General features: G+C 39.5%; 6 protein-coding genes and 1 long non-coding RNA gene across 13 annotated transcripts in view; 3 read left to right on the plus strand and 4 right to left on the minus strand.

Moving 5' to 3' along the window:
- The window catches only part of LOC130556388 (serine/threonine-protein kinase pim-3-like), a 13,799-nt gene extending 7,055 nt beyond the window's left edge, over positions 1-6,744 (plus strand). For 2 of the 4 annotated variants that reach the window (XR_008963218.1, XR_008963217.1), the window contains exon 12: positions 6,584-6,744. The gene's annotated coding sequence lies outside the window, so the exon portion shown is untranslated. The remainder of the gene's footprint in view (positions 1-6,583) is intronic. The other 2 variants (XR_008963219.1, XR_008963220.1) reach the window with 1 other exon arrangement.
- Positions 640-1,571, minus strand: LOC130556393 (uncharacterized). Its single transcript, XR_008963221.1, has 3 exons — positions 1,474-1,571; positions 1,286-1,318; positions 640-830 (listed from the first exon to the last, which is right to left on the minus strand). It is a non-coding gene; the product is annotated as an uncharacterized LOC130556393 (long non-coding RNA).
- Position 6,745: 1 nt separating the features above from the next.
- tspo (translocator protein) lies at positions 6,746-8,622 on the plus strand. 2 transcript variants are annotated; one of them, XM_057337335.1, is made up of 4 exons: positions 6,746-7,074; positions 7,312-7,502; positions 7,759-7,897; positions 8,189-8,622. In XM_057337335.1, the coding sequence occupies exons 2-4, from the start codon at positions 7,330-7,332 to the stop codon at positions 8,360-8,362; spliced, it is 486 nt and encodes a 161-aa protein (XP_057193318.1). In that variant the 5' UTR covers positions 6,746-7,074; positions 7,312-7,329; the 3' UTR covers positions 8,363-8,622. The 2 variants fall into 2 exon arrangements, with proteins under 2 accessions (XP_057193318.1, XP_057193319.1); XM_057337336.1 differs by having other exon boundaries at positions 7,316-7,502.
- A 114-nt stretch (positions 8,623-8,736) lies between these two features.
- LOC130556391 (ubiquinol-cytochrome-c reductase complex assembly factor 2) lies at positions 8,737-10,434 on the minus strand. Its single transcript, XM_057337337.1, has 4 exons — positions 10,231-10,434; positions 9,883-9,957; positions 9,508-9,577; positions 8,737-9,396 (listed from the first exon to the last, which is right to left on the minus strand). Exons 1-4 carry the CDS (start codon positions 10,366-10,368, stop codon positions 9,296-9,298), a joined length of 384 nt encoding a protein of 127 aa, XP_057193320.1. The 5' UTR covers positions 10,369-10,434; the 3' UTR covers positions 8,737-9,295.
- A 109-nt stretch (positions 10,435-10,543) lies between these two features.
- tomm6 (translocase of outer mitochondrial membrane 6 homolog (yeast)) lies at positions 10,544-11,381 on the plus strand. The gene is made up of 3 exons (XM_057337338.1): positions 10,544-10,730; positions 10,978-11,102; positions 11,209-11,381. The coding sequence occupies exons 1-2, from the start codon at positions 10,636-10,638 to the stop codon at positions 11,072-11,074; spliced, it is 192 nt and encodes a 63-aa protein (XP_057193321.1). The 5' UTR covers positions 10,544-10,635; the 3' UTR covers positions 11,075-11,102; positions 11,209-11,381.
- A 96-nt stretch (positions 11,382-11,477) lies between these two features.
- si:ch73-15b2.5 (rho guanine nucleotide exchange factor 19) lies at positions 11,478-14,377 on the minus strand. Its single transcript, XM_057337328.1, has 12 exons — positions 14,155-14,377; positions 13,894-14,061; positions 13,735-13,808; positions 13,335-13,585; positions 13,089-13,249; positions 12,761-12,913; positions 12,540-12,669; positions 12,387-12,461; positions 12,184-12,276; positions 11,952-12,103; positions 11,657-11,821; positions 11,478-11,568 (listed from the first exon to the last, which is right to left on the minus strand). The coding sequence occupies exons 1-12, from the start codon at positions 14,295-14,297 to the stop codon at positions 11,508-11,510; spliced, it is 1,626 nt and encodes a 541-aa protein (XP_057193311.1). The 5' UTR covers positions 14,298-14,377; the 3' UTR covers positions 11,478-11,507.
- Positions 14,378-14,827: 450 nt separating this feature from the next.
- Positions 14,828-21,209, minus strand: ddi2 (DNA-damage inducible protein 2). Of its 3 annotated transcripts, XM_057338834.1 has the most exons (10): positions 20,845-21,209; positions 20,151-20,277; positions 19,817-20,065; positions 19,605-19,731; positions 19,382-19,509; positions 19,067-19,195; positions 18,844-18,947; positions 18,293-18,485; positions 17,702-17,753; positions 17,349-17,411 (listed from the first exon to the last, which is right to left on the minus strand). In XM_057338834.1, the coding sequence occupies exons 1-9, from the start codon at positions 20,980-20,982 to the stop codon at positions 17,743-17,745; spliced, it is 1,206 nt and encodes a 401-aa protein (XP_057194817.1). In that variant the 5' UTR covers positions 20,983-21,209; the 3' UTR covers positions 17,349-17,411; positions 17,702-17,742. The 3 variants fall into 3 exon arrangements, 2 of the variants coding, with proteins under 2 accessions (XP_057194816.1, XP_057194817.1); XM_057338833.1 differs by lacking the exon at positions 17,702-17,753 and having other exon boundaries at positions 14,828-17,411; XR_008963283.1 differs by having other exon boundaries at positions 17,340-17,411; positions 17,702-18,485.
- Between the last annotated feature and the right edge of the window lie 171 nt (positions 21,210-21,380).

Here is a 21,380-nt window from a genome sequence, read left to right on the forward strand (position 1 = left end):
GGAGTTCAACTATCAGACGCCTTTCTCTCATCTGCTCGTTTGATGACTCGAGCAAACGGTTGAAAGAATTCTCCAGTGCTTCTCGCGATGATTAACACCTTCGATAAAAGCATACAATCTCTAAGAATCGTATGTATCTCACCGACAGAACCCCACAGTCTGTCAATGGACTCGTGTAAAGGAATATTAGACTCTCTTAAGATAGCGTTGAGTTGATCTAGCGAGACAGTATTTTGATCTTGAAGAGCAAACGGCTGTCTGTCTACCCCTCGTCAGATGATGATCGTTCGTCGACGGCGATTCTTCTTGTTCGGCTAACGGTGTCTGCTGACGCCTTATCGGGACCTCTCCTCTTCGCCCGCTGGACCAAGACGAACGCTCCCAAACGTTCAGCTGTGTATCTGTCCAGTTAGACACATCGTCACACGGATCCGCAACTCCTTTCTGTACGAGTAAACATTGCAAAACAAAGATGAACGACACCAAACCGCATTGGCGTAACTATGTTAAATGCTAGCCATAGTTTACCTATGAATAATGACGGCTCTGGCACTACGCAGCATGCGTCGCCACCAGTGGTAAATCACAACTCCTTTCTGTACGAGTATAACATTGCAAAAACAAAGATGATTGACACCAAAGCACAATGGCGTGACTATATTAAATGGTAGTCATAGCTTACCTATTAATAATGAGGGGTCCGGAACCGCTCTGCTGGAGCCAGCCTCCTCGTCATGTGCTGTAAGATCTAACAATGCTCTGCTGGAGCCAGTCCTCCTCGTCATGTGTCAGGTCAATAAATACCGGTCGCTCTATAGTCCCTTGTAAATCTAGACGGAGGAAATAGTAGTTAGATGGCATGTCACGACGTATAAAATAATTGATTAATAAATAATACAATACGGATAAAAGATTTGGATAAAAAGATTAAAGATGATGATTAGAATTGATTCATGATTCATTGAAACATACATGTGGATATAAAGAATTGAACTATTTATTTGAAAGATTAGTGACTCAACGTTGGTTTTAATATAATATATTACCTGTATAGCGTATAGACATTTTCAGATAACAAAACACGTTTACTTTACTCTCATACACATAATTCTCAACACAGCAGGTTTTTAACGGATCGTATAGGCTAGCGGACTTCAATACCCAGAGTTCATAGCGTAGCATAGTGTTACGTCACATGCGGATGTTACGTCACTCATTTACGAGGTTCCAGCATCCGTACTGTCCGAATGTTTTCTAATATGATATAAGCAAAAAGATGTTGTACCTTGATTTGAAGCGGCGTCCTGTGATGTATTCACTATCGAAAACATAGCATAGTTTACATAAATTTGTAATGCGATTATTTGATAGAAATGTGACTCAGCATTGGTTTTAAAAAAAAGATCATAATATAAACATATATATATATTTTTTTTTTTGCTCGACAAACACGTGTAAAAAGATTTAACTTACGTAGTTGTTCAATGTTGACAAATTCGTCTTGATCGTAATTGTTTGAACCTGCGAGACAAGTCCTATTAAAAAAAAATACCACGCAAAGCATTTACGATTCATACCGTGTACAAGATATGTTTAGAATTATCATAATAAGCTGAGCTGTTGATCGAGTAGAAATAATCTATTTTAAGCAATATTTTACAAATAGGTTTAGATCCTATAAAATAGCATAACCCATGATAGTCACTCTGCAATAGAATCATGCTGTTATCTAATAAAAAATAAAAAACTTTAGGTGTCACAGCATCTGCAAGATACGTATTTAAAAATGAGCATTGAAGTCACAAGTACTATCCATATTTAATATAGTATTAAGATCATCATTCATTTTATATTCTTCACATCACTATATTACACATTAACATAATGCATCAAGAAATACATCTCTAGAATATACTGTGTGTATTTCTAGGGGGGACCGGGAATACACTACAAATAAATAACAATAATCACAATAAAGTCGCGCCACACGTCGATCCGCACACATAACAACTAATTTCGTCTTTCTCATGCCGTCCGTCCTTAGCTCCGAGTGTGAGGATCGGGGTCCAGCTAACTCGGCATAGCGCCGGCCCTTCCACCTCTGCCCGCTCCCGATACCCCATCACTCACCCGGAACCACCGTCTCCCCCCCGCTTCTCCTGAGGCCAGTGACGCATCCGAAGCAAAAGAGGAGTTCCGAGGACGAGGAGAGAGAGGCAAAAGCCGTTCCCACACCCCTGTTCGCAAGAGCTCCTGTGTTTGTTGTGAATTTGACGCCCATCGCTCTGGCGCGATGTCTAGGCGCCGAGTTCCCCCGTATACTAAGGGGCCATAACACGTCCAGACTCACTCATCCTTGAAATAATACAGTAGCACCTCCGAAAAGACACAGACCCCTCCCTTTTCAAGCGCCGACATCAGGCAGGACACCCATCGGCAGCAGTCTTGTCCCCGCGAGTTCCTCTTGCCACGCCAGGCGAGGGGTGGGGCATCGTACGGCTACTGCCATAATCCCCACCTCACACACACGAGTCGACCCCTGCGCAGTCGCAGCATGCCTCATCCGGCTCATACTCGGCACAAGTCACAGTCACGAGGAAGGTAGCGGGACACAAGTGAAGAAACCTATCACATAACAATTATAGCAAATAAGAAGCGCACCTCGTCCACAGATAATTTGAACAAATAACAAACTAAGCTTCCAGCGGCTCTCTCTCGATTGCTTCGGTCTGCTCCGCACTCTTCAAATGTCATACCGAGATCCACCTTAGAGCACCGCGACCTAGCCACGCGACCAATTGCCACCTTACGACTAAGCCCGTTGCGCAGCTGCCCCGCTCCTCCTCACCGTTTATAAATCCATCTTGAAGAAAAAAATGTCGGTTGATTTGGATCGATCGTGAGCTGTCTGTCTCTAAAAGCTTTTGGAAATGAGCCAGAAAACCTTGAGGAGCTGGTTATATAGGTTTTACTAAATGCCTGAAGTCATAGACATTGCACTATCCAAAAGATGGAGCCTTTGGCTATGGAAAAGGCATCTTGTATACAAACAGAGGGGCTATTGATCATGCATTGCTTTCAAGCTACGCGTTTAAACAAACCAGATAACGAGGAGTAAAGCGGATATGTTTTAGCATTTCGTTTTAAACCGGATATGTTCAGAATGTTAGTGACAGTTGTTTTTCTGATTAGTTAGAGAGATATAGCGAGATTAAATGAGTTTGTCCCATAGAATGCTTGGTACACGCACAGGTCAATTGCGTCACGCATTGCCCGAGGGCGAAAGCCCAGCTGGCCTGATCCTATACAACGCATCCCTGTGTCGAGATAATACGCTCGCTCGTAGAAGCTACCAAATAACCGGTCGTAATCCGGCCAAATTTTCACGCTAGGGATGTAAAACAAATCATACCCGATTAAAATCGTCCGACGCTGTCAGCCCTGCCGGATGAAAACGCTGAATTACGCTACCGCTTAAACGTCACGACGATTTACGAGTCGGTGTGTTTGCAACGCTGGAATGTCTGAAACAGTCCTTTCAGTATAACGGCAGGAATGTGATCTTTCAACCAACGTAAGTTTTACCACAGTTTTATCACAGCCTAAATACAGTATATATATATATAGGAGGAGAGGAGAGAGAGAGAGAGAGAGAGAGAGAGTGCTTCATTTAATTACTTATTCACTCCTTGCTTTGTTTATTTGTTATTTATTATACATTACTTCTTTTATGCTATCTATTCTTTAATCACTTATATAACCAATTCTTTCTTTAATCACTTATTCATGCCTTTATTTATTCACGCATAAGATACGTGTCAACATCATAAAAACATGTCCAAACATGATCTCCGGAGAAGAGAGAAAAATGCTCGGTAACAGTACGGGCAAAAAGTTCAAGAGTTTCAAACTCCAGACGGTGGGCAATCCCTCACCGACGTGGACAAGATAACTGTCAAAGGCCAAAAGTTCAATCGCAAAGGGGGGCAGTCCCAAACAATGGGGCGGTGTATGGTCAAAGGTCAACGCAAAGGGGGAGGGCGGCCCTCACAACGGTGGGTGGTCCCGGAAGTAATTCAACACCCCCCCCCCCCGAAAAGGTCCAAGCCCATTCAAATCATACCCTGTCAATCATTTTGACATATCTGTCCCCCATTATACTATACGCAACACAGTGCCAAAGCTACCAGTACACTGGTTTAAGGACCATGGTATCCACTGTTCTTAATTGGCCAGCAAACTCGCCTGACCTTAACCCCATAGAAAATCTATGGGGTATTGTGAAGAGGAAGATGCGATATGCCAGACCCAACAATGCAGAAGAGCTGAAGGCCACTATCAGAGCAACCTGGGCTCTCATAACACCTGAGCAGTGCCACAGACTGATCCACTCCATGCCACGCCGCATTGCTGCAGTAATTCAGGCAAAAGGAGCCCCAACTAAGTATTGAGTGCTGTACATGCTCATACTTTTCATGTTCATACTTTTCAGTTGGCCAAGATTTCTAAAAATCCTTTCTTTGTATTGGTCTTAAGTAATATTCTAATTTTCTGAGATACTGAATTTGGGATTTTCATTAGTTGTCAGTTATAATCATCAAATTAAAAGAAATAAACATTTGAAATATATCAGTCTGTGTGTAATGAATGAATATAATATACAAGTTTCACTTTTTGAATGGAATTAGTGAAATAAATCAACTTTTTGATGATATTCTAATTATATGACCAGCACCTGTATACTAGACTGGTAGAGCAATGCCAAAGGGTTTGATTCCCTGGGAATGCACATACAATAAAACAAAGTAAGTTGCTCATAAATGTAAATGTACGTTCTAACAGTATGTAAAGGGCAACAGCTTGCTGACAGTTTGATTACAAGGAATCTCACTGTCCTCCACTATCTAAAGAAACTACCCTTCCTTGCCCACCTATTAAAGTGCAGTATGTGTATTGGCATAAGAATGAAAACTTGTTTACCGCCATAGTGATGATTTTGGATTATTTCGACATGCAGCCAGTGGTTCTTTAAGTGCAGGACCATTTTGAAGAGAAACATATTTTTCAGTGGTTATTACAAATCATGAAAATATCATATGGGGATGAAGGTGCGGTGACATAATTGAAGGATGTAGATTTCTGTGATGATGACCTCATGCGGCTAAGGAGATGCCTCTTCCTCTGTGATGGCAGTAATCCCAGACTGTCTCACACCCATCAACAGAGACGCTATAGGGTCTCAAACATATCCTCATCTGCAACAGAAGGTGGTGGTGGTGATAGATCTAAAGGAAACTCCTCTATTGTGTCACTAAGCACAGAGAAGGATAAGCTGTTCACTGAGCTATTGCCATAACCAACTCTGGTTGTCACCTCCACGATCATCACATCAGTCTTAATGGAGGTACGGCAGACAGCCGGTGTAGAGCTGTGAACACTTTGGAAACTTGGTGAACCAAACATCTCTGGATGTGGAGGATTCCGGATGATCAAATCTAAAAAGAAAAACATATAAACCTTCAAATATATTTTCCTGGGGTTTCAACATATTAGCTACAACACTGATGTGATATATTTATGGTGCAAACAAATATAATATATTAGGGGTCTCACATTCATTAGATCTTGGAAAGTCCATTGTGTATTTAAAACCCTTTAAAAATTTACAGCTTTAATTAAATATTTGTAGTCTTACTATCAAAACAAAATCACTACGCATTACATTTTACTGTCATCTTTCATTATTATTTTTCGTGTTATTATTTTTCTCCAGTAAAGTACAATCCTTAATAAGTCCTAAAGGCAAATTTCAACATTTTCACTTGACTGTTAATTCATACATTTGGTTTTTTTTAATATATGATGAAATCTTAAAATCTGCGTATTATTCAAGGTGTCATACTTGGTATTAGGATCAGTGTTGGGTAAGTTACTCTGAAAAAGTAATTAATTACTAGTTACTAATTACACATTCGATAATGTAATTAGATTACTGTACAAGTTACTCTCTTCAAAAAGTATTTAATTACTTATTACTAATTACTTTCTATATCCTACATCAACCTTGATCAGTTAAGTGATTCAAGGATAGACATGAAATGGCTCTTTTAATTCATTCAAATAAATAATATTAAACTACATAAAGTATTATTATTAATTACAAATGTGAGAATTATACATTAAAGCACGGATTTTGAAGTTAGACTTTGAATTTTGATGTAAATTCCTCTTCTGCACACACACATATTACACAAAGTATTTACTTTAATTACATCAGAAGTAACTGTAATTAAATTACAGAAAAAACAAGAGTAATCCCTTACTTTACTTTTTCAAGGGGAAAGTAATTAAATTACAGTAACTAATTACTTAGTAACTAGTTACACCCAACACTGATTAGGATCATTCTCAATCATTTAAAGGTCGTTTCTGTATTTTATTTACAATCATTATAAAGCAACAACAAGAGGGTCTCTTATTTTCTTTATATAAGAGTAATTTGGATATACATTTTGTAAAACTATTTGAAATTATTTTAGTAGTAATTTGCATTGAATAAACTCTGACATCTGCTCCTTGGCAGCGCAGCGTTGAATTGCTTGAACACACCATTCAATACGCCGAGTGATCGTTTCACAACAGCTTGTGAAACACAAGGAAGCTGCAGTACGGCATACATATTAGGACATCGTCAGACCTCAGCGTCAGTACTCGGGTATCAGATTAAACGGCATCGCGCCTCAGTAGTACGGCATACATATTAGGACATCGTCAGACCTCAGCGTCAGTACTCGGGTATCAGATTAAACGGCATCGCGCCTCAGACAAAAAGGCATCAGTTCTCAACAAAACAGCGTCGGGGCTACGGTCTCGACCAATCAGGCAACAGGCAAAACGGCCTCAGACTAAAAAGCATCAGCTCTCGCGCAACAAGGCATCAGGCGAAACGGCCTCAGACTGAAAGGCATCAGATGACTCTAGAAGTGGCCACGCCCCCCCCTCCCGCATGACGTCAATGCCGCAAACCCTTTTTGAGCAGCACTTTTACGGCAGACAGACAGGTACACGCGAAAGGTAGGATGTCCACGAGTTTTTAATAGTTTTAATCGTTACACTTTATACAAAAAGTATGATTTTATATCATACCCTGCATATGCAACAGAGTAGTCATAATTATTTTACCATATGAACTACTGCTTTCCTCTTTGTCTGACATGCTTTGATAATAGTGTCAGGCTTGAAGTGAACAATTATCAAGTGTTATTTATCGGTTATACTGTACACGGAGAACTTCAAAATGAATGTCTTTAGCCAGATTGCACTGAAAGGATGTGGATTCCTATGCTGAGTCTGACTGCCCTGCCTCACTTGGGTGGGATATTTGGAGGTTTAATCACAAGGAAGGAGGTGAAGACATGGTATACGACGCTTAAAAAACCTTCATGGAGGCCTCCTAATGCTGTTTTTCCAGTGGTGTGGACCACTCTCTACACTGGCATGGGGTTTGTAAAACAATGGTTGATTTCATTTCAAACCATCATTGGTTTGCAGATGCCACTTTGTTTGATGTCTTTTTTATAATGAATTGTCTAAAATATAAACGAGTCTATAAAGTATTAATATGTAGACAGAAGCAGTTCAGTTTCAAAGTTATTAAGTAACTAAATATATTTACAAAGAAAGATTGCTTGGGGTCCACAAATGCCACACCTAGGGTTAGACTGTAGATGTTGGTATATTTTATTCTTTTTTTTAAAGGTATGGTTCATACCTCGTGTGGAATGAGCTTGGAGGCTTCACACAAGATTCACTGGTTCCACTCGGGCTCTATGGGACACAGCTTGCTTTAAACTGGGCCTGGACCCCAATCTTCTTTGGAGCACACAAGATTCAGCTGGTAAGGCTTTCTGTTTCCTCGTCACCTGTGATAGACTTAATTTTAGGTTAAAACAAAACTCCCTGCTCTTTAGCATCTACAAACCATCCAAAAGTACATTTTAATGTTGCTTCAGTTACAAAATACAGAGAAACTGTACCACCTGTGTGGTATGACCTGGACAGTTTTGCCTATTTATCCCTCAATTTTAATGAGCCTTGCATCTTTAGTTCGTACCAGATGTTTAAAACATGATACAATTATAAACATTTGGATGTTTTATTAAATATGCTGCTTATTTTTCCAATCTAGGCTCTGATAGAGCTAGTGCTGCTCACTGGTACAGTGGGAGCTACCATGGTGTCTTGGTATCCCATCAACCGCACTGCAACACTTCTCATGGGACCATACCTGGCCTGGCTTTGCATCGCTACCACCCTCAACTACTGCATCTGGAGAGACAATCCAGAGCCTAAAGAAGATTAAAGCCAACAAAAATGAACACTACACTAACTAACGTCATTGATTTGTTTTTATATAGTGCACACAGGAATTTTTTACTTCACTTGGTAACTAATTTTTTTTCTATTAGTCTAAAAACAAGTTATATTTCCTAAATACCATAAAGACAACAAATAAACATTGCACTGTTCAGTTCCATCTGTTCACTTAGGGTTGGTGCTTTACACAGATGTAATTACACGTTTTTCCAAATGTGAAATCTCAGATTAAAGACTTGAAAAATACTATCGCTTGCTTCCTTGTCCATTTTTATTAATACATTTTTGTATGTCTAGATTCTGTTTTTCTTATTTAAAAACTTGTTTTTAGTTTTATTTTTCAAACACAACTATTCTAATCATGTCCCAACCTTTTGTGTAAGTATAAGGGTGGTGCTCAGGCTATTTATCATCTATCTTTTGTGAACACATTTTACATCATGCATGGCGTGGACTGTATTATCAATAACTGCCAAAGAATTCTCCAGAGTAGCCTCAACCCTGTTAATTTTTTCCCTTAATACTCCCTTCCCTGTTTTACTTCTAAATTGCCTTTTTTTCTAACTATATTGTTTCATCTTAACACCAAATCTTCAAAGTTTAAAAATGTTTTAAAAATGCATTTTAGTAGCTGGACAGTTTTTTTTTAAAGCTTAACAATTGTGTAAATGATAGGAATAAACAAAACTCCCATTGAACATAAACCCATGTGTGTTGACGGAAGTGCAATTTCTTACGTTTTTATTATAAAGGTTAATAAAATAACTGATCTACTTAAAATTCCTGGTAGTTCCAAACCTATCCAAATGAGAGAAAAAAATCCTGAACAGTTATTAGCTTGGAGGATTTACATATATACATCTTAATCGTTTTATTTGAAAAAGTGCAAAGGGTAATAAATACAGTCTGTACAGTGTGATTATTTTTCAGAAGGTGGCCCATCTTCAGGTTTGGAGGAGAAGCGATCCATTACAGTTTTCCATAACCCCTTTTTCTCTTCATCCGTCTGTTGCATGTTTCCTAGAGAAATTATATATGCAAAACATCAGATAAATCCATAAAAAGCATATTAATTGTCAAGAAATGAAAGGCACAAACAAGATAACTATCACAAAAAACACCTTTTCTCACCTGTTGCCAAAAGCATTCGACACTCTTCCACTGTTACACCTGTAAAACTTGTATCTTTTGCTCGTGGGAACTAAAAGCAATTAAAAAACATTATGCTTGCACACTTCAAGTAGTTTTGGTCAACCCATAAACTAAATGAAAGATATATTTAACATATTTTTGACTTGAATACATTACAGGGTGGGAAAGTGTGTTAGAACACACTCACACACAAAATGTTTTCCAGAGATTTTCCAGATATGTGAGCCCCTAAACAATACTTATGATCTAGGACTTGTGGATTTCATGACCTACTTGTAAAACTACTATTAATATACATGTTCACAGAAACTTCCATACAAAGCATTTAGAAATATGAATTCCATTTAAACTCACCTTTTCTTTGTACATGTTACTGTTGATGCGGGCCAAACTTTCATACATCCGGTCACATTTTTCTGGGTCTGAAATCTTCATTGAGAAAACAATTTTGAGTAGAAGCATCATTGCCTCTCAGATCTTGTCTTTGTTGTTGAAAGATTTTCATGTGTTTGTTTATAGACTCTGCCCAGTGTCAAATGGTTAAGAAATACATGTAATTACATTTTGCAGAAGGGACATATCTGTTATTGTTTAACGAAAGAAAAAAATACTGTGAATAACACCTAAGATGACATTTGACATGCCTTTCAACCTGCAAGGTCTTGGCTAACAAGGGTAAAGCAAGCAGTGTATGATTCCTACCTGTGTATTTTCACCTTCCCTGAACGCACTGGCAACCTTTTGGCGTAAAAATGTCCCTAAATCGCGACCTCTTTTTGATTCGTCTTTTGGCCATTCCTCGCAAAGCTTAAGAAATCGACGATATCTGGTTGCGGACATTTGTACGTGCTGGAATCCTTGGTTGTGTGTTTCACAATCACAACTCAGTTCAGTGTGTTGAAAATCTGTAAGCCGTGGAGGGTCAAACCTAAAGGCGTTTCAAAAGCCATTGTTGATAGAGGGAATCGCCGACCTCCCAGAACGGTTTGTCCCAGCTAAGGATCCGTAGTGCGAGTCTGATAACCTCGTGGTTTGCCGTAGATATTTCAAGGTAATATCAAAGACAGCGCTCTGGCTTGCTAATACTACGTTTTAGTAACAGATAAAATGAGCGGAAAGAAAGCTGATGGACGAACGGGTGGCGTCATGGGATGGATTAGCTCTGCTTGTCATTTCGCGGCGGACAGAAATGATTTTAGAAGGTTTGTTAACATTTCAACTGACTGACAACGAAGGGAGCTTCATTGATTCAGCTAACCAACTCCGTGTTGACTAACCCCGTGGTTCCTTAAAATCATATTATAAACGTGTCTTCGATAGCTGCGACTTTCTTTTCTGTTGCAGTAAAGTAATGAGACATTTGTTTATTTCCGTCTCACATACTCGTAGAACCGTCTCGTTTAAGATAAACTAAGTTCATGATGCATTCGACTGTCTTTTGTATTACAGGAATCTCCTCGTAAACCTTGGTTTATTTGCAGCTGGTGTTTGGGTCGCTAGAAACCTTTCAGATTTTGACTTGATGTCCCCGCAGCCAGTCACGTAATGCCTGATAAACGATCATAATTTTACAGGTAAAGAGGGATTTTTCGTTTTTTTTAGTAATAAAAATTATGGTTTATTGACATCCCTCTTAAACAGATGTACAGAAACTACAGTAATTTTCTATTTTCAATACAGGTTGCGGAAACTGAAGAACAGAGACATTTTCCACAGCGGGTCTTATTGTACAAGCTCATTCAACAAAAGGGAATAAACCCCAGGAAATTCCCGACTACAACTGTAAATCTTTTTTATACATAATTGTTTTGTTGAAATAAAGCTGACATGTCTGGAATATTTCCCTACAAACAGTTTATTTATGAATAAATATACATGCCAAAATTGCAACTAGTCACTTGAAAGCCTGAGTAATTTAAAACGTCCATAAGAATTCATATTTAAAAGGTCCTTAATAATAAATATTTAACTACCACTCTTCATGGCATTTCATTTTTGCTATCTGAAGATAAACGTTTGATCCAGGTCTCCTTTTCCAATCTGAGGACACAAATTTACAAAATGTAAAAACCTATCTACAGTCAGAAAAGCATCCTGGCAATACACAACAGTGTGCCATATAAGTTACCGTGTGCGTGCAGCCAATATAATGGAGGTGGAAGATTTGTTGTGGTTCTTGGTCAGATGGAGTAGAAAAGAATCAGGGGGTAGGCCGAAAATCTCAGTTTTAATTCCCTCTGCATGAACATTAGCAGGGAACAGAGCATGATCCTGCACAATGAACCGCTGTCCACTAGAAGCATACAAGATCAAGAGTTACAGATAAAGTCATTCCAAACCTTAAGAGAATGTTTAATATACACAGTACGAATAAACCAGAACCAAGAAAATAGCGTGTGAGTAATTTCCTAAACACATCACACCTTTTAAGAGACAGTAGCAAAAGGTCATTAAAGAGATGTATGTAAACATCTTTGCGGGAGACCACAGAGACTTTGTGATTGCCTCCAAGAATGAGTTGTTTCAGAGGTCCCTCTTGAAGCATGTGTCGTCCTCTGGTGATCAATGGAATAGACTATTTTAAAACACAAAAATATGCATAAATCAAACCATGAGAAGAAAAAGTTATTCAGAGATTTAAAAGATATTTCATACCTTGACGCTTCGAAAATCCACAAACTTGTGCAGACAAACAAGAAACTCTGTACTTTTCATTTGCTGGACATTTCTGTCGCACTCTGTCACTATCTGCAAAATCAAAGTTATTAAAATTTGTACACCGCAAGCCCACATACAGATTAAAGACATCCAACAGGTTTAATTCTGAACATTACAGCCAATAATAATCATACACATACCTTACGTACAGCTTCAATGGCTTCCTTAACATGAGACACATTAAGACATAAACCTCCAACTCGCTTGAGGATGTTCTAAATAAAATTACATTAGATGTTCACACTCCATAGAATAACACCATATAAGGTTGTTAATAGGATTTTCAAGTCAACCTCTAGTAGAAGTGTCATTCGTGTGATCCTCTGGAAGGGAAGGATCAAGAAGGACTTCAGTGTTTGTCGTTGGCACAATGGATCTTTCTCTAGTTTTTTCAGAATGAGTGCAAATTTCTTGTTGCTGTACCTGGTTGGAGACACAAAATGCAAATGTTAATAAAGACGCAAAATTAATGACAATGTTTAATGTAGAAGCTATACAGCAAAACAGAACATACAAAAGCCGAGTGATGAGAGCCTCCTGATACATCATGTTGGTAATATACGGCACATAGACTTGTTGAAAGCTTTTCTGATGATTCAAAACAATATCACCAGCCTGTGACATCACCACATCCTGCTTGAGATGGGACTCCAGATCCTGCAGAAATCTGACAGCAAATTTTAGTTACTTAATGAATGAACACACCCACATTGGCCGAAAAGCAAAAACATGACCACCATACAACGGTTAAGTGACACTCCACCACATTTCATGACAATGACAATAAAAAAAGCACAACGGATTTAAAAACTCCAGCAGCGAGTCTCATAAAGTGTCGTTACCGTTCACTGACTCTACAGACTTCCTTCAGGTTGGAGAACAGAGCGTGATGCTCTACACGAGAGAGGGTCTGTTTAAGTTCTGCTGAGCATTGAAACACATTCACTGCTACTACCAGACTCTTCTGATAAGAGGCTTCTGACACGATCAACTCAAACATGGCCTAGTCCAAAAACACAAAAGCAGAGGGAGCGTGTGGCATCAGACATCAGCACATGATTTGCGTGTTGGTGTCCTGCATTGCATACCTCCTGAAGCTGGATCTCACGTGCGGTGAGGGAGTTTAGCAGATCCTTTGCTTGAGGAAGCTCCTGCCATAGAGCATACGATTTAACCTGCTGGTCTGATGGACTCGATGCAGAAGAAGGACCTGATGGAGGGGGAGTTTTCAGACCGGGGAGATGTATAGATGCCACCAATTCTGAAAGTCCTTTCTGCTTTGCTCTGTGTAAATCCTTCCTTACAGAATTCATCCAATACTCCTGATACAAAGGTACCGCTAGAAGATAAAAAAAAATCAGGTGTATGTGATATTATTCAACTTGGTTGTTTAACAGTTTGGCAAGATTAGATTGAGGTTGGTTTAAAATATAAAACGTCATCATAATACAACAATGTCATTTAGACGGTTTCCATTTTTTTACTTACAAACGTTGATGTACTCAGATTCATATTTGGGAAGATATTCTTCTTGAAGTGTGTTGACCTCCACTGCGTCTGCGCTTTAATGAAACAAGGAAAAGGTTAACTGCTTCGTATGGACATGCAAACATGGCAAGCTCCTTTGCTGCAGCTGTGGCACCATACCTTTTCACTTCATCCTCCTCACAATGCATACTGGAAGAATTCAGCTGACTGGCACTCTCTTGAGAGTACATGGACAGAAAAGATGAAGGAGGCACAGAAAACCCAATTAAGTTCCATAACTGTGAGCTTGCAACAGATCTAAGAGCTGCGGCTAATCCCCCAGAAGTGCTAAGAAAAGAGAGATCAAATTTAACACACCAGCTAACTTAACTGAAGCCTTGAACCTTATTGTAAGAAAATAAAATGTTTTTTGTTACGTACCAATAAAATTCTTCAGGCATGTCACTTGTTTTAGAATCGTTTTCATTCAGCGCCGCACAAGAATCGTCACCCAATGTTTCTGTCACAGCTGAGGTTGCGTCTCTATTGTCCAATGACCTTTCATTTTCCTTGACATGAGCCATGTTGTAAATATTTCGTTGATCAACTATAGAATTGGTTTACATCCAAAACTAAGGTTAAAGATAAGGTTTAAATTATTTTATTTTCTTTATACAAAATTTTACCAGTGATTTGAGAACTTACCACACAGATCTTGTAAATCCCATTGATTCACAAGTGTTCTCACCTGTGCAATTGCAAACAACCAATTTCACTTAACAACTCCAATCTGATTGGACATATGTTCATAATTTGAAAAGGGCTATAGTGTAAAGATCATGGTGAATCTCAACAAAAGAACATGTCAAGCATGTTAGGATTCTATACCCCATGCTATATTTTCAATAAAGACGTAGTGAAGAAAAAGTATTGCGATTTTTTACATAATTTTTTACATAATCTATACAACAAATTATTGTAGCACAAATGCAAGATCTTTTTCCTACAATTATTTTCATTTATGGGTCAAATATGACATTTCTTCAGAAGACTTGATCTATCTGTGAAAAGTTTATTCTAAAGGCCACAAACAAACACTTGCACAATTGAAATATAAAGAATCACTTTTTTCATTTTATTTGGTTTTTAAACTGTATACAAGATGTAATAGTTTTCAAATAGATTGAACTCAATTGATATATGACCCAGAGATTACAGTAAAAAAATGACATGTAGACATGACAAAACAGTACAGACTGCTGAAAAGGGCATGTCAGGGTTTTGCTAAAATCAAAACGGTCTAGACAAGGGACAACAAATAAGAGATAACAGACAACCCAACAAAATGTAGTGGTAGCTGCTCTGAGGGCAGATAAACAAATAAATCTTTCCATAGACTGCTTGTCGGCACCAACTTATCTTTTATTTCTCTCAAAAAAACACAATATAAAATACTACCACAAAATCAAGAATCTGATTAAAAGATACACAACTGATGATAAAAGCGCTCCAAAGTGTTCTCATACCTTCACTCTCAGCTGTTCTCATATGTCATTACACAAATCACAACTATTTGTCAAAGATGGATTACGAACACATACAAAAGTTACGGTAAAGTCTACACTTTAATAATTTTCAAAGGCAACCTATTGAAAACATGTCAAGTTATACAGGATTGGCAACCATCAAATAAAATAATAATTAAAGAGAAAATGACCTCAGATTATTGCCAATTGAAATTATGACTGTTCAATGCAGTTTACCAACAGCTCATATCTTGATCACTAGAGTTTTCCGTTCAAGGTCAGATCTAAAAGCCATGCAGTTGTTGTATGAATGAGGTTGAAGTAAACAATTTTTATTCCTGTTAAATGTCTGACAGTGTATCACATTGATTCAATTCAAATCAATAAAACCAACGATCAATTAGGAACTATTGAGTCAACATGCAAACCTCTTAAAAAAGACAGCGTTCCATTAAAAGGGAAATATGGCCAGCTTCTCGAAAAATCGATGTATGTTGTTGGCAAAGAGCCTCAATAAGACCATCAAGTACAAAACGACGAGGACCGCTAAAGAAAACCACATGATGAAAAAGGCTCATATGTTAACTGATGCCACCATGAGTTGATTGTGAGTCTAGGTGGGCACAGTGATCTTTCTTGCTAGCAGCATCAGTAAGGCAAGATCCACGCTGCCTTGAGCCTGTTCCAGTGCCTCTGCAGCCTCGTTGACCGAGAACCCCGATGCCTGGATCCTCTGAATGTACTCTAGTGGAAACTGTCCCATTGAGGGTTGTGGTCCAGGCTGGATGGAGTATCCAAGGGAAGAATCCACGTCAGGGGCTTGTGTTTGAGGATGAGGTGATGCAACAGGCTCAAGGCTGAAATCGGTTGATGAGCCAGATGCTACAGAAAGGGGGGGCTGCTGAGACGGGTCGGCTGAGTTGAAGGTGTCAATGCCGGAGGTGTTTGCATCTGCAATGTCCTGCTTCTGCTGACCTTTATGGAACTGTCTAACGTCATGATCTTCCTTGAAAGACGGCAAGCCAAAATCTTCCTTATTAGTAAGATCCTGATTTTCTTCAGGGGTATATGGGCACTGCATCTTTTGTTCATCAACAAGTCTTGTAGTTTGGTTCTCTAGGTGCCTTGGATTGCTTGATGTTGGTAAATCCGGAATATCCCCCACTGATTGAGAAGTCAAGTCAACTTTGGCAACACCATCCTCCATGTCATCTGTTGTGGCAGTTATACACATCAAGTCTCTAGTTGGGTCCAGCATGACTGAGTTTCTTGCAGCAGGACCCTGTGCAACCCCGTCAGCATCCTGTCTAGGTGTTGGAGTATTAAGATCCGACAGAGGGCTCCCTCCACAAACTTGAGGGCAACTGTTAGACATCAAAAGATTATGGAGCTCCTTAAGAGCCTGAGCCAGGGATGGGATGTTATCCACCTCCCGCTGGTCTATTTCCAGGACTAGCCCACCCTCCGTACTCTTTTCAGAGTCTGAATGGACAGGAGCGTGCTCGGAAGAGGTTGCTAGCTTAGCATGACAGGGTTGAAGGTTCATATCTGGAACAGGCATGAGTTGTGGTTGAGCCCCTGAAACATCTTCCATATCTTGCTCTCTCTGAAGCTGATGAGGGAAGTCGTGGGCAGTTTCCAATTTGATTTGAGATTCTGCATTTGTGGAAACGTCCATGTCCACTTCCTGATCCTGTATCTGTGAGCTTGGGTTAAAAAGAGTAAGAGATTCTGCTAATACAGAGGAAGTGCTATTCTTCCCCAAATCTATAGAATCTCCTGAAATAACGCTGCATGTCGCTTCATTGTTCTCTGACACAGTACTGGAAAATGGTTCCTGAGAAGGAAGAGCGCTTGGGACAGGAGCATCTGCATCTTTCTTAAAGCAAGATGATGTGGAATCAGCTAGTCCCTGGGACTGAGGTCTGAAGGTGTCATCATGGGGATCTGAAGAGGGTTCACCAACTTTCAAGGGCTGAAGAGAAGATTCAATTGATTCAGGTGTGGGAATATTGATTGGGGACGGTCCCTGGTTAACAGAGGCTGGGCCCGACTTGGAACGGTCTAGGATAAGACTATAGGGGTGACTCGACGCTGAAGTACTTGCAGGTGTGTTGAGGGGATGTTTAAATGGCAGGGATTGTGGTGAGGTAGTTTTTCCGTCTTCAATATCTATGAGAAACAAAGCAACTGTGATTACACTGAAAACGTACATTAAAAACATAATTTGATGTGAAATAAACCCATGCAAACTCAGCAAACTTTCCGAACCATGCACAATATTTTGCACCATAATCAGCCAAAACCAAACTTAAATCATAGTTATGTGGAGGAGGGGTCTTACTCACAAAATGGATGCCCTTCCAGTGCGTACCAATGAATCATGTTTGCTATTTACAGTTCTGGTTCAGATATGGTATTGCGATAATTAAACATCCATTGTGTCCATGTGTCTGCAGTACCTGGTGGGTAGAGCCCTCTCCAGCTGTCTGTCCATATGACATCAGTGCTGTCCTGCTCATAGTTAGCACACAAACACCACACACGTCATGCAATAAGAGGCAAAAAAGTTAGCAAAAATGCATCCAGAGAAAGTGAGAGAGACAGGACGCATGCATCAGTCAATCACATCAGCTACACAAGGTGGCCTATGTAACTCAGGTCAAATTTCAGTTTTGCAGATATTAACATACTGCTACAAATTACGCCAAGTCAAGAGTATAAAACCCCAAAGCTTTTGGACTGATATAACAATATCTTCAGGACTAGTGAAACCATGACTACCAGTATTTTCTTAGATTGTATTATTAGTATTATTTCAACAATATAAACCACCTTGTGAACGAGGTGAGTATCCTGCACTGCAACCAGAATAAACAAACTATACAAATGCAAGCATATTTCCTTCCCAAATTGTTAAATGTTACATTATTCCAATTTCAAACAAATACATTTTATACTAAACTGTTGAGGATGATTCATTCCTCACATGAAAATTGTCTATTCCAATCTGTTAGCCATGCAATTCTCTGTCTGCACATCATGCATCATACCGCTGTCTTGCACAGATCTTTGTATTGCTTCTGCCAGCTCTCTGTCTGCAATCTCCTCAGGTCGGGCTTCGTCTCGTCCGTCTGGCCCATATGCCAGCCGGGCACAGTCGGGCAGCTCTGCCTCAGGCAGAAAACGTGTCTCTGTGCCCGTCGTCCCAATCAGGAGGACATTTTTCTTTAGATCGATGGAACACTAAATAAGGCACAAACAAGCTATGAGATGAATGACAGCCAGCAGAATGGAGAAGGCATGGTAGTTCAGATTTACAGCACTGAATGGAGAAAGAATCACTAAAACGTCCACCTAAATATGAAATACTTGTGTTTTTAGAAACAATAAGCTAGCAACATATCTAGAATACATTATTGTGCACACAACTTGCAGAAAATGAACTTAACGTGCTAATGATCTAGATGTCTTGGTAATATGAAGCAAGTCCACATCCAATAAGTTTCATTCCATTACAGCAGCATTTATGGCCAAGTTACACCAATTTTATTACAAAAAAAAACATATTTGATTGGCTAGTAGTCAGAGTTTCCAAACAGACCTGGTGTCTCTTCAGCATGTCGAGTCCTAGCAGCATGTCCATAGGTTGATCTTCCAAAATGGAGAAAGAGCAAGGAAGGAAATCTCCTTCAATCTGCACCTGGGCTGTACAATAAATATATACATATATACTGTCCTTATCGTAAGATTCATGCAATTAGAATAGCATATATGACAATACATTGAAAGCAATATAAAAGGAGCAGGTTAGTTAAATGTCATACCTAAATGTACTCTGCCAATTATTTTCTGTGTGCCCACGCCTTTGGCAATGCCAGCCCAGCGTCTGTCTACCAGACGCATGATATTGCAACGTTCTGCACATGCTTGGCTCATAATGGTCATCTGAGCTCCTAAAAATATATATAAATGGTCAAACAGTAAAGTACATATACAATGACAATCTGTATTTTTGGTTAATATATGGCAAAAGTTGGTAATCGTATATAACAATCTTGGTGGTTACATAAAAATTATAAATACAAAAAAAGACTAGGATGAGTCCAAAAAAATTTAATTTGCAAAACATTATTGGCTACCTGAGTCAACAAAGGCCTTTACTGGGTGTCCATTGACTATGCAGTTGATGTAGAGCATGACCACCTGACCAAAACTCTCAGGTGCTTCTTCCATTGCAATGGTCATATTCTCCTCAATATTGTGCTGTCTGCAATTAAAAAATAAAAACATTCATACATTTTGTGTTTGCCATAGATTCTTGATATGATCCATTTTACTTAATATAACCCAAATGTTTATTACCTTATTTCCTCCTCAATTTTGGCCTGCGCCTCCAGGTCAAACGGATCTGCTGTCAGCAGTCTGATTCTCTCCTGCTCTCTCCGTGCTCGATCTTGTTGCTGCTCTAATAGCACCTTCGTGAAGCGTTCTGAAAAAATGGATCCACAGTTATTTTGTGTTTAGGAGATACAGACATGTTCAGGTTGTTCCATCCTATTGTCTACCACATTTACCAAGGTCTCCACTCAGAAGAGCCTCAGCAAGAGCAGGGTTTCGCTCCTTCAGCAACGACAACTCATGTGGATTTGCCAGCAGCATATCGCGTAACAAGGCCGGGTTGTCCAGTCCCTGAGAAGAAGAGGCTGAGGTTGCTTGGGGCTGCCGTGACTGGGTGGCACTGGGACGCTGGGCTTGCTGCTGTCTGTTTTGGCCTGAAGAGCTCCCAGGAATGGCGATGGAACTAAAATCGATGCGAGGCAGACCTAAGAGATCATTGCTGTTAATGGCATGATAAGTTGGTAGTTTCATTAAACCATGCCTAGTACAGAACCAGTTATACTGGTTTACCTGGAATCGATGGCTGTGGCGCTCGAGCCCTCTCGGCCTGTCTTAACACCACCACGTCTCCATCCTTCAAGCCATAATTTCCCAGGGCACGGGTGAGATCTTGTAAAGGCTGCTCTGCATATAATATCTGTTAGGAGTGTTACAGAAAAGGACTCAATTTATTTGTTTAAATCGTGTAAACATCCCTGAAATCTCTCTGTACTTGCATGAATCTTTCTTTATAAAAACAAAGATAAAAGTTTGGATGGTTGTTTGTTTAGTAAATTGCTTATAGTTTCACTTCACGCACGAAATAACAGGCCATCCAAGCAAATAGTTTCTCTTTCATTTTCTCAACGGGTTTCATCTGCTACCTTGACACATATTTAGAAAAGAAGCAATCACGTTATCTTTTATGAGGAGGCTTCTTTCCCGTATATACACCGTTTGCATTGCAGTTGTCCAACATGATTAAGGCTCAGTAAACAAACCACGTTTAACGTTACTTGGAATAGTTTGGCTTGACAAAAACTCGACAATTTGAGAAGCTACGAACTGTTAATTTATATAGGTTTAGCGTTTTCAAGGGGTGTTGACGTGGGCTCAGCATGCTATTAATAGCACGAACCCGCCGTCTTGTTTGGAAATTATTTGTTTAGTCAGGTCGCTTAGCATAGTGGCTAACTTAGTGTTGCAAGACTTGGAAGATGTTTACCTGAATCTCCCCTGCAGGTATTCCTGATTCTAGTTCGCAAAGAGCCACAAAATCCCTGAGTTCAAGCTCTGGGGACACGTCCAGGGCAAAGGTGGTTTCCGAGCGGTCCCTCGGTGCACAAAACACGGTGAGCAGCATTGCGCTCGGATCACTGGAACCCGGTTAATGCTTCTCTCGTTGTCACAAACTGCCTCTACACCGAAGATTTATTTAAAATATGCCCAGGTTTGTCCTTTTAAAACTGCATGTAAAATGTTGTTTACGAAAATGTGAAACACATGGAGAAACAACACAATAAACAACCTAGATTCACTAGTTAGGAAATTCCCTTCTCGTTCACTTCCTTTCCAAAGCGCTCTCGCCACTGCCGTAAACCGAACGTGTCGTGCACACTACAACAGGAAGTCAAAACCCTCTTATTCCTATGGTAACAAGTCAACGGAGTGTCAACAATATACAACCTAAAAAGCAATGGATTTTGATGCAATTTATCCACAAATTATTGCAAATAGTAATAAAAATGTTAAAGTTTGTGA

This window comes from Triplophysa rosa, linkage group LG7, assembly GCF_024868665.1.
Source record: "Triplophysa rosa linkage group LG7, Trosa_1v2, whole genome shotgun sequence".
Classification (NCBI taxonomy): domain Eukaryota; kingdom Metazoa; phylum Chordata; class Actinopteri; order Cypriniformes; family Nemacheilidae; genus Triplophysa; species Triplophysa rosa.